Source organism: Zonotrichia leucophrys, chromosome 3 (genome assembly GCF_028769735.1).
Source record: "Zonotrichia leucophrys gambelii isolate GWCS_2022_RI chromosome 3, RI_Zleu_2.0, whole genome shotgun sequence".
NCBI classification, from domain to species: domain Eukaryota; kingdom Metazoa; phylum Chordata; class Aves; order Passeriformes; family Passerellidae; genus Zonotrichia; species Zonotrichia leucophrys.
The window spans coordinates 78,321,077-78,333,700 of NC_088172.1; the positions used below are offsets into that span (position 1 = coordinate 78,321,077).

The 12,624-nt window shown below is 38.0% G+C and overlaps 1 protein-coding gene across 1 annotated transcript in view; it reads right to left on the minus strand.

Moving 5' to 3' along the window:
* The window catches only part of RBKS (ribokinase), a 72,221-nt gene that overhangs the window by 29,221 nt on the left and 30,376 nt on the right, over positions 1–12,624 (minus strand). The window contains exons 5-6 of the mRNA XM_064708930.1: positions 7,588–7,752; positions 2,253–2,344 (exon numbers count right to left, since the gene is read on the minus strand). Coding sequence (XP_064565000.1) covers positions 2,253–2,344; positions 7,588–7,752 — 257 coding nt within the window. The remainder of the gene's footprint in view (positions 1–2,252; positions 2,345–7,587; positions 7,753–12,624) is intronic.

Here is a 12,624-nt window from a genome sequence, read left to right on the forward strand (position 1 = left end):
ATTAAAGAAAGTCATGAAAGATAACAGAAAACAGATGGTATATGAACATACAACAATTACTAAAAAAACTACTTTCAAACTTGTGACATAAGAAAAACAAATGTTTGATTTTTCCTTTTTTTCTCGGCAACAAGAAAGGAACAATGGCAATAGTTCATCCCTAAAAATCAATTCAATACAAATCAGACACACAGAGAGAATGAAATCAAACAAAATCGAATATTACATTTGTGCTAACATAATCGATTTCATTGCAAAGTTTCAAAAGGTTGTTTCTAAAACCAAAGGTATTTATGAGCCATTGTTGTTCTCAGAATATGCTGTACACTTGGATTTATGCTCCCATGATATGGCTGGCAGGAACTCCCATATGTCTAGCATTTCCATAAATTCAGAAGAGATGAGCCTCCTCAACAGCAGAGAGCTTATTTCTGTGCCTGACCTTGCATCCAGTGATCCAAGCTATCTTCACATGGTAATTACTTTTTAAAAGAAAACAGCAGAAAAGAATGCAAACTGTACCCCAGCTCTGCAGGAAAAGGTAGATGAGTGAGCAGGGATCTATTATAATTATACACCTGTATTTCTTGTTCTCTAAATAGAAGTAATTTTCTTTTCTCCATGTGGTAGTAATAATAATACCCCTGGATTCAGCAAGCTTCACTTCTAAAGAATGCCTCTTTCAAGACTGTCCCCTAGCAATAAAATACAACAAAAGGAAAACTCTAACACATGTGATGCAAAGAGAGAGAAGTCAGTAATAGACAAGTAAAGAAAAACAAAGTTTTGTTTCTAACACATGGGGGAGAAGTTTTTGCAGGGGGAAAAATATTAACAAGTGGCATTATGAAAAAGGCAAACAACGAATGATATTTACTAAGTAGTGGGAGAGTATGGATGTTCTCAGCCCAAAATGTGAGCTATTGCACCATTTAGCCAATCCAGAGGCATAGTCCAGGCATAAGAGCTTTCTGATAGCATTAAGAAAATATGATACTGGCGTTCCACAAGTCCCCTGAACAAGAATAAATACTTTTCTTTAGCATTCTCTTCATCACATAGAATTGAATTCTGATATCTGTGGTACAGTGTCTGAGCCACAACTTGTATCCAGTTGATAACTGTATTCCAGTTATCCTGGAAACTCTGGCTTTCAGAGACCTGAAGAGCCATAGCATCTCCCACCTTGCTATTTAGCTAATTCTTGAATTCTCTGGACCATGTCTACCTGGCAGACCCATAAGGAAACATCCCAGAATAAAATTTACATGTCTTTTTGGGTTACTTAGGCTGACCCTTAAATGCTAGAAGACTCATGGACTGAGAACTTCTGATATAGTTTGTGATGGGGTTTAACAGAAATTTCAGAAGAGGGTAACTGAGCCTTCAAAAATTTACACTGACAGACATTGTCATCAGACAAAAAACACAACAAGTAAGCAGGGCCACGCTCTCTCTTAGCTCTTCCCTTTTCTCCCCACCCAAAGGGATCATATTCATTGCAGAATTCATGTTTCTTAGGAATAACTTTAATTCTGATCAAGACATGGCTCTTATCCAATAGGTTACTTCTCCCACATTCCTGTTTATATAAAGAGAGGGTGAGGGGAAGGAACACAGCATGCCTAATGCTAATAAGTAGCAAATTTAAACAAAGCTCGTATGGGATGAGGTTAAATTGTCTCTTGTGACAAAACCAATTTCCTTTGGGAGAAATAACACTTGAACTAGAAAAGAGAGGAAAAGGAGAGGGGAAAAAAATGAAAAAAGCAAAATATAGGTTGAAGGCCAGAGAAGATTCACTGAAAACAGATCTGACAGGAAGAGGCATATGAAGCTACTATTTACCATCAAGTGCAGCAAGCGTGCATCACCTCCTGGCAACAGAGTTTAAAACTGTCAGAACACTATGGCTAATTAATTCCTGCTAATCATATCTAGGGACCACAGACCAAGGACAAGGAACTATTTTAATATTTACCACTCAGTGATAACATTTAACAAGTGTCCTCTTATGGATGCATTTTGCTGATCTACTTGTAAGGAAGGCTGGACCCAACTTTCCTGCTGCAAACAGCTAATTTAATTTCAAGTGCAAGATAAAGTTATCTTCGAATACTCCTCTTTGCTGGTTAGATCAGGTAAGAGGAGCATGGCTCAATTTCCCTGCTCCCTATGCTGTATTTCTGAGAAGACTATGCTGAAATTTTCCTGCTTAAGACCCCTTCTTTAACATGATATATGACAATTACCTCAGTTTCATTGCAGCAGAAGATATCAGAATAGGTATAAAACTGTGGATCTAGGTCAGCAAGGGCTGGAGCTGGATTAAACAAAGTCTTTACTGGAAAAAAAAGAAAGAAAAAGAAAATCTAAATCTAGAGTGTTTTAGATTCATAAACTGTCACTTGAAAGACCATTGTGTTTCAATCACAGACCCCAATATTTATTATTAACACACAAATTACTCTCAGTTTCTGCATACTCTTAAACAAATACTAAAAGTTTTGCTTATTATATTAGAGTTCCATTCTAATCCATGTGCAGGCACCTGTCATGATGGGAACATGACAGAAAAGTTACAGAAAAAAAACCCCAAGAAATTATTAAATTAAAAATAAAGAGAGAAAATGCTTAGACATTAATGCAATTTGTTTAACTGATGATGCTTCTTCCATGATATTAATAAGTTTTACAAGAACTGATTTAGTTCTAGAATTTTTCAGTGTCGTTATCTGAGTTCTGTACATGAAGAATCACGAGTTATGGAGTAATGAAGGGCATGTCCAGACAAGGAGTTAAATATGCTTCTGAATGTGTTACCTAACTTGTTCAAAATGCCACATTATAAAACTGTAGTGTAGACAAGGCACTGCATATTTTTAGTATGCTATCTGGCAGAGCTAGACCTAAACTTAACATGTGGTAGAATATGTCAGTTACCCTAACTTTAAACTGTAGTAGCCTAAGGCCCCAAGTAGCAGCAGCAAAGGTTTGTCATGAGGACAGTGTAAGTGACTTACTCATTATTAACCTAGCAAGTCTGCAGCCTGGGTTTTTCACTTTGCCAATTCCATGATTAATACTTGAGTTTTAACCACAAGGCCATCATTTTTAAATAAAGCACACTCTTAGTTCAGAAATATTCCTTATAGTCAGTGATCAAATCTTCCAATCTGGACGCCTAAATGTTCAGTCCTAACACATATTTAGACTGTAAGCTATAGCATGTACTACTCAGGCACCCTGAACATCTCTGAATCCCAGCTAATGCCCCAACAGACAAAGATGCACAGAGACTTCTGAAATCTGAGTACCAAGAAGTTTAGTGATTGACACTTAGAAAGTTTTAGCCTTTGACTGCATAACTTTATCATGCCTCTCTACCTGCCTCATTAAAAACAGTATTAAAGTGACAAAGACGTTTACTCAGAAGTCAGAAAATGCCAGGATTAGGAATTCCAATGAAATCTTAATGTGGTTCCCCTAAATTATTACAATACAGTATGTATTATAATAAACTCTTTAATTATATGATCACATACCACTGAAAAACAGCATGTGATCACATAATTAAAGACTGCAACATAATACATATGCAGAAAGGAGACAAATTAAGGTTTCACAGGCAACCTTAACTCTTGCATTTCCTATTTTCTTAACTGCAACACTAATGAAGTCATCTTAAACATAAAACTTTAAGGTATACTTTCCTAGGTGAAACAAAAACCAGCACATACTGGAAAACAAACTGTCATGTGGTATCATACTGACATGTGCATGGGTCAGGAGCAGCACTGGAAGTGTTCCAACTTGGGTTTTAGGTAATACAGACTGATCATGAGCACAACGTAATATACTACTATTAGTTTTCTCCCATATTTACTATCTGCTGAGCATGGGGGAGATAGAGGAACCCTAAGATCCCCTTTCAGGTTGTGAAGAAGAGCATGGCTTTTGAACAAGATAATCTGTTTGGTCATCCTAAGGAACTTATTTTCTGTTGAAATTCTTTCACAGAATCACAGAATCATAGAATGGCCTGGGTTGGATGACCATTGCCCCTTGTTCTGTTCATGCATGCTTTGTAAAAAGTTTGCCTCCATCTTTCTTATAGGCTCCCTTCAGCTACTGGAAAGCTGCAATTAGGTCACCACTAGGACTTCTCAAGGCTGAACAAACTGCCTTTCCTCGCAGGAGAGGTGCTCCATCCTTGTGATCATCTTGGTGGCCTCCTCTGGCTCCCTCCAGCAGGTCCATGTCTCTCCTGAGCTGGATGCAGGTTCCAGGCGGGTCCCAGCAGAGCAGAGGGGCAGAATCCCCTCCCTGCCCTGCTGCCCACGCTGCTTTGGCTGCAGCCCAGGACAGGTTTGGCTTTCTGGGCAGTGAGGGCACATTTCCAGCTCATGTCCAGCCTCTCATCCAGCAGCACCCCCAAGGTCTTGTCCCCAGGGCTGCTCTTGATCATCCCCCAGCCTGTGTTGATACCAGGGCTGCTCCATTCATGTGCAGCAACTTGTACTTGGCTTTCTGTTTATGAGATTCCTATAGGACTACTCCTCGAGCTTGTCACTTCTCTCCCTTTGCCAAGATCCATTCTCCTCAATGGGTTTTTATTCTTTATGCCTCCTTGCATAGGAACTATGCAATTATAACCTCTTTCACTCAACTATCACCACATCTGCTCTCTTTATGGCCCACAATTCCTGTTCCCACTTCCAGTGCCCACAGCCTTCTCCCTGACTCTACCTCCATTTTCCAATCTCTATTCAACAAGTCCTAATCTCTGTTACAATTGTGTTCCTCTTTCACCTTCTCCTTTCTTTCTTCCTCTGCCACCCTCAAAAATCAAGTAAATCTCTCCTATATTTCCTTTGCCTGAAATCAACTTTCCATCACCAGCATTTCCATCTAGCTTTTTGTCTTCTGTATTGAAATTGAGGAAGCTGCTGCTCTGTGCTTTCTGGGCATACAAAAGATCCTTAACAGTATAAAAGAAGTTGCCTAAAACCAGATTCAGGAATTACACTGGAACTCATGCTGCCCAAAAGGACAAGTGCCTGTATGGACTGATGCTCAGGGGAAGGTATCTGTGAAGCTCTTAACAGTTTTCTGATGTCTGTGTGAAAGGTACTTATTTTCCAAAAGTTGAAAATACAGTTAAAATCAGGCAGGTTTCCATAGCATTGTGGAGGCTTATCTTTAAAAGAAAGCTGCCTTGCTATCAAGTCTAAAGTAAATTTTAGGGTAGCTGGTATTCATAATTCAAAAGCTAGGGTAGGGTGGGAGGCATTTTCCATTGCCTGGTTTCTGCAACCACAGTGCTTTGGCAGAAATCACGAAGAGTTTAACCACAGACAAACAGCTGTTATGAAAAATTGTAACCCAAGATTAAAAGCTTGAAGCATCTGAAAAATAGATCTGTTTCTTGCAAGTGACATGGAACCTTTAACTGAGGGACTTCCAGATCATTTTTCACTACAGTATTAATATGCTGGGCATTATCAGCCATCTTTTATGGAGTCTATCATTAGAGAAGTCCAAAACCAGACTTTTGGAGGCAGCAGCAGCTTCTCACCATTGACCACTACAAAACTTTATTTGTTCAGTCAGATTTCCACTACAATTTATACCCACTTTATATAGTTATTCACAACATTTCCTTCCTTCCTTCCTTCCTTCCTTCCTTCCTTCCTTCCTTCCTTCCTTCCTTCCTTCCTTCCTTCCTTCCTTCCTTCCTTCCTTCCTTCCTTCCTTCCTTCCTTCCTTCCTTCCTTCCTTCCTTCCATCCATCAGTGCCACAATGAGAATATATCATGACATGTACATAACATGATGAGATGCCCCTCTCCAGCTTACAGATCCAGATGACCTTCACTGAAGAGAAGCAAAGAGTTCTTGCTTGTGTCTCCATATTCTTTCTCTCTTTTGTTTATTTCTTTCACTAAGAATGAAGAAAAACAAGCAAAAAGCCCTCATCGAAACAGAGGTTTGAGGCATCTGGGTATGCATCTGTTTTACACAAAAATAGTCAAGTGAACATTCTAACATGAAGTGCTACATAATACATGAGGGTATTGCAAGCTAAAAGAAGAGAAATTGCATTAACAATTTACTGTTGGCTACAGATAGGTTTTTACAATGCTACAAACTCAGCTGTTTACTTAGATTTGATGGCACATGACATTTGAACATGTGTAGCCTATTGTTTTAAAGCAGAAGCAACCAAACTTCCCTGACAGAAGAGCTGCACAATGATAACACACTGACAGCATAGAACTACAGCTGGCCCACAGTTAACTACTATCTTTTCTTGATATATTGTGCTGTCTACAGTTGCTAAGTGATTGCATGTCTGTTCTGCGTATCAGGTTTGAATTTTTCTCAATTGCTTTTAAAAATCTTGTCTTTTCTTCTGTCACAGGCTGGCATCTTGCCATAGGAGGGTGACAAAAGTGTGAAGCATCTTGCCAAAACTGTTCATAGACTTAGAAATGGACAAGATAAGTCATGGATATTGATTAATGATTCAACTAGAGTCCATTAACCATTAGATTAAAATGCTGCTAGCCATTTTCATAAAAGGTAATGACAAAAATATAGTGCAACAGGTGCACAACAGGTCATGGTGCAGAAGGTGAACTGAAGAGCCTACAATTCCAGTATGCCAGTTGCAGTCTGATTCCAGTTGCATCCCTGATCTGCTGCATGACTGACTATGCTATGAGCCGTCTTCTCCCAGCCCAATCTTCTGGATAGAAGGGGAAAACATTTTTTTTAAATCTCATATAGATGCCTCTCTTGCATAATTATTTACTTAGTGTTCAAATACTGTAGTAATTGTGCTTGAGTAACTGAAAGCATTACAGGCACTTAAACAACAAAAACATTATGTTGGTAATGAAACCCCATCCTGTTCAAGCAAAATATCAGCTTTCATCTACATATATGCTACACTGCAGGAACAATGCCCTACATTTAAAAGTATAGTACAGTAAGAATTTTCTAATAATTTCACAGACCATGACTGTGTCTATGCCATGGCATCATGCCCAGTCACACAAGAGTTTTGGTTAGGAAACAAAGCTTTTTTTTTTTTAATTTTAAGGATGTCAACTACTATACAAAAAACCACAGCCATACCTACTCTATGCTGGCAGAACAAGGGCATAAGTCTGGTTTTGAAGTAATTTTATTCACTTTCCTGTGTGGGGAACTTTACTGACTTGCATTCATTACGCCTGTTCTGCTCTGGAATCATAGCAGAGTCAGGCCCATAGTGCCTGACCTACCAACATTATACTGTACTTAGTCACAGCATGAAAACAGGAGGAAAGGCAGCACCAGACATATACAGGGAGATTATAAAGGTAGGAGTTAATTTGCTATCAAAGGTTAACACATTTTTTTAAGCGAATTCAGTTCTCATTAGCATAGCATGAATTTGTTGGCTATTGTTTCAATTCTAAATAAAACTAATATGACAGAAACCAGAACAGACTACAGGATCTTTATTTAGAAAGCATGATAAAGAGTATTTTTCATGTAGCACAAATGAAAGAGAAAAAATGGCTTATGTTAAATTACCTCCACTGGCACGTGCCATTTTCAGAGCTTCAAGAGAAACAGCAGGGGTTATTTCTAGCTGGCAAACAACCACTTTGGCCTTACAGATGACATCAGAAGCCCTCTTCAGGTCTTCAAAATTTAAAAGCAGGTTGGCTCCTGGGACTATGACAATAACATTCTGTCCTAAAGAGAAGATATTGTGTTTTTTACTTTAACTTTGACAATAAAGTACGTAAAACAATTCCTTTCACTTTTTACAATACATTTCAGATGAGTATTTCAATTTACTTCCCAAAAAAACCCATTAAAATTGTATGCATTGCTGACATTTTCAAATACACAAATATTTCAGAGAATAATAAAAAAGACTGATGTACTAATGAACTAATACTGCACAATAAACACAATATAAATTCCTTTGGGAAAGATCATACATGGGCAATCCACAGTCTTATTTTGGTGTCTTCTGTGAACTCTAAAGAAGCACTGCACTAGTCACAGTGGAGATGGTGGATACACGCTGAGGGTGATATTTGCATCTTCCTAAAATATTCCAGTAGCATTTGGAAGAGAAAAGCATCAATGTGATTACTGAATTCATATGCCAAAAATGGTATAAAAATTTTAATTTTCCCATCAGCTGGGAACAAAAAGTATTTCACACAGCTAAGAAAATTATGCATGTTCTTTAGATTTCAGAGAAGCAGGCTTACACCATTTACCTGAAATATTTCAAGTTAGTGTTCCTCATCATCATGAAAACCAGAACCAGCATGTCACCAAAGCCCAGAAAGGTGATGCCTGTGTCTTAGGAAAGTTTTATCAGAAGTGAGTAAAAAAGGTGGGCAACAGCTGCTTCTGCTCTTACAGGTGGCCAGAAGAATAATCTAAACAAAGCTGTGCGTGTGGAAGCATGGCAATGTCTCAAAGCACATCTAAGATCCTTTTCATTCTTGTAGTTTGTTTTACAGTTAGGTGAGGTTCATTTACGTAGGTTCCAAATATTCTTTTGTTTTTCTTCAGACACACAAATCACCTTCTTTTATTGCAATTTCTTTTTTTTTTTTTTTTTTAATCTCTATTACAACACTTAGAGACCTTCAGGCATGGGTGCCTTCCAATTAAAATTTATTATTAATCACTCAGGTATTAACTTCAATAAGTCAGTTGTTCCTTGATTTACAGGCTCAGCCCGCCCCCGCTGAAGATTCCTTTAAGGACTGCCAATCATTAAAGGCTACCAATTCTGTAATGAACTGAATTACTCTGCAAATAAATATTTATGTTTTTAATACATTATTTTTGTTGAATGTGACTTCAAAGTCCTTTGACTAAGAACGTGCAAAGCTTCTCTCCCTAAATACATTCCAAAAAGAAAGCAGGACAATGGAAAGAATAATATAGTGATCTCAGAGGGAGGGACCCAAGCTTTCCAAAGCTATTCTGCTGTCAATGGTTTGGTACAGAACAGCTGCATATGAAAAGCAAAACCTCAGCACTTAAAAGCCAACGCCCTGCTTTTCAACAGACAATGATGGGCATCTTGGATAAAAAACAAAAGCAAACAAAACAAAAAACCTTCTGTAACACGTAAATGTTACCAAAGATATCTGAATCCTGTTGGGGAAATATTCTAAGGCAAATTGTGCCTATTTTGCCGAGCGTATATTTTGATAGCTTTAGGGTGCAGCAGTGCAAGCAGTAAAAGACAGAATCAGTGGAACAAGAATCTCTTTCATTTCTGCCTGGCCTCTGTGCTTCCTAGAGTCTCAGACTCTATTCACATGTCTTGCTGCATTATCCTGCTGAACTATTTAGCTGTACTGACATGTATATTATTATCAGACTTTGGAGCTAATGGCCCAAGGCAGTAAGGGGGGCTGTTTGCTCAAACCCATATGTACAAATTCAAGGTAGACTGCGCTACACTGGATCATAGTCTGAAGATTTTCTTCCTAACTACAAAAGGTCAGAGACTTAGAGACTGCTTTCAAACCTGCCAGGGAGATGCAGTGCCTACTGTGGTGCAACAGTCCAGACAGACTAAACCCAAGCTGGAGGAAAACTCCCCTCACCCCATTCTGTTCTTAGCTATGTATACCAGACTTACTGAATGATAGCAATCACCACAAACTTGCACTGGGGTGCATGAAGGCAGAATCTGGACCCATGCACTCACAATTAATACAAAATTTTGCATTAACAGCAACCATTTTGTTGAAAGAAATTATTTCTTGCCAGGGAAATCAGATGGGAATTCAGCATCAGGGACAACAGAGTTAAAGACAGATGGCAAAGAGGGGTGAGATTCATCTTGTCCAACATAAAATAATTTTTTAAGTTAAAAAAAAATCCTACACACTAGAAAACTCTAAGAAAACTAATTTTGAAAAATTGTTTTTCTATGTTCCTTCAACAAGGAGAAGAGACAAATATTTTCAGAGGTTTTTTTAGTCTTATATATCTTATATGTCTGTTTGAGGAGGAGATAAACTATTGTCCAGAAAAGTCTGTGTATCTCTGTTAACCCTGGGTGAAGCCTTAAACTGTAGACCTAACTTCTAAAACTACTCCAGTGAGGTAAAACATTACCCACACCAAGAATGAGAATAATGTATTTACTGCATTACTGTTAATTCTAAAATCTCTTTTCTTAGACTAAAAATATCAGTTTTGATGGGAACATCTATATAACTTTGAGTTTTGCAGACATCAGCTAGAATATTAAGGGCCACTTTCACACTTGCTATAAGCTGTAACAGCTAAATGAAACCGATAAGCTTGCACAGGCTTACACCAGATGGGGACTGGGTCCAGTCAGGATAAATGCTGCATACATAAAAACTGTTCTAAGTTGGGCTTCCAAAATTGCTATTGCCAGTTCTTAAAAAGATGGATAACTCAAGCCAGACCTTTTTTTACATGGGTCATCTTATAGATGACATCAGATGAGAAGTGCCAGTGGAAAAATCAAAGGTCAAATCAGTAAACACCAGAGTGCAATAAATATCTTTAAAACTGGATGACAAGCCTAAAAACCATCAGTAGTGCTTAGAATGAATCAAAATATCAAACAGATCAAACAGTGTGATTGTAACAATGGCTGCAGAGCTTGTGCTTAATAATTCACACAGAAGAAAATTATATTTGTGATCAGAAAATAATGTTACAAGAAAAACATGTGTTGCCAAATCACATAGTTCATGAATATGAGGGCGGGTTTGGGGTGTGTTATGGTATCATAATTTCTAGGCAACGATTTAAAAGAAATATTGAAGAGTCTCGCACATAAATAATCAAGTTAAAAAAGAAAGTCAATATGTAGAAAGTCTTTAAAATTCAGGTGACATTTCTTCATAAACCTGAAGGTTCACACCAAAGATTTTCCTCTGTGGAAATTATAATAAAAACAAGTTGGCATATGTACTCTAAGTTTGCCTTATTTACTTAGCCTTACCTAAATATATATTTTGAATGTTTTTTTTACTAGTAGTGCTTTGGTACCGAAGGTACACTCAACTTACAAAATAATGTCTAACCATTGTTCATGAATGATTAATAACTTTATGATAAAGTCAGCACAATGCCTGTCTCAAGTGGGGGTTATCATGCAGTGTTCTGTGTAGGTGAGCTCCAAGTCCTAACTTGCAATAATCAAGAGAATTTTAATCATGACTTGCCAAACTCTGTTATGCCTCCACTGAATTTTTGCTAGGAATATGAATATGAATGTTGTCAGACTTGTTCAAACCTCTAGTCCAGTTAGGCCAACATAATGGTTCCATCAGCAGTCAGTACCAGATATGGACAAAGCTGCAATAACCTTCAGAGGTAATCATGTAAAAAATTATCCACAAAGAGGGTTTTTCCCTCACTACACGTTTGTGTAAAAGTACATCATCACTTTATGGAGCTCTTACCATCCAATATCACATTGCTAGCAGAAGGTGTGCTAAGTGACAGAGCTAGTGGCAAGAGGGCAGACTGAAAGGGGAAACAAAACCTTGGGTCTGTGATGTACCTCAAAGAAAATGTTAAGAAAAGCAGCTGGATGTATCTGCTTTTATCCTTTTATCCAGAGAGAAAGTACAGATTTGGATATACAAGATCCTGGTATACTTGTGTTTAGTCAAATCAAAACTTTCTGAAAAGGCAGCAGCATAAAAGAGAACAACTGAAAGGAACACAAGATCCCAGAAATATTTCTGCACAGCTTTCTGAGACCAGCCCAGAGGTCTTTGCAGCATCTGTGGGCTGCACATTTTTCAGTGCAGCTCTATAAACTCGTTAAACACCTCTCTACCATTCTGCATTAAAATAGAGATTGAACTTCTCTATCTTTTATTGAAACTATACTGTATTGTCCCAGAATATAATCAACTTTGAGATTATCAAATGTGCCTGATATTTTCCAATTTTTAGCACTTTGCCAATTACAATAGTGGGTGAGTTATACCTGTGCAATTCAGTAATCAGCCAAAAACTTCCAAGAAATTCTGCAGTGCCAGTTAGACAGACAGAGGTAAAGCCAGGGAAGATTTCCTTCAGAGCCTCATCTGACTCTGATCTCTACAGCTTTTCTTTGCTCTGCCTTCACTCATACATCAGAGCATCATATACCCTCTACTTTTATATGTCCTACTTCTTCCTGTGATTTTTCTCAGCTGGTTTGGGTTGGTATTTTTCCCAAGTATCAGTACATGTAAAGAATTGGTAAGAAGGGTAGGTTAGGTGTGTAACAATACAGCAGCGAAAACTTGTCAATTTAAAGAGATGATAGCTATGGTTTTTATTTGTCCCTCATCTTAACACAAAACAGCATCACCAACCCCAACTTCAAATGCTTCCCTTTCAGGTACAATTTGAACTAGCAGAAACTACTTTACATCAGTCCATTGAGTGCTGTGGTGTTTCAGCTATGCCAGCACAGCCACTGCAGTAAAACATGCATGTGTAGACAAGCCCTTTGAAAACTGCTGGAAAGCCTGCTTAGGTCAAATCAGCCAGGTTTCTACAGAAAAAAAAAAAAAAAAGAAAATGTCTCTTGCAACAGCA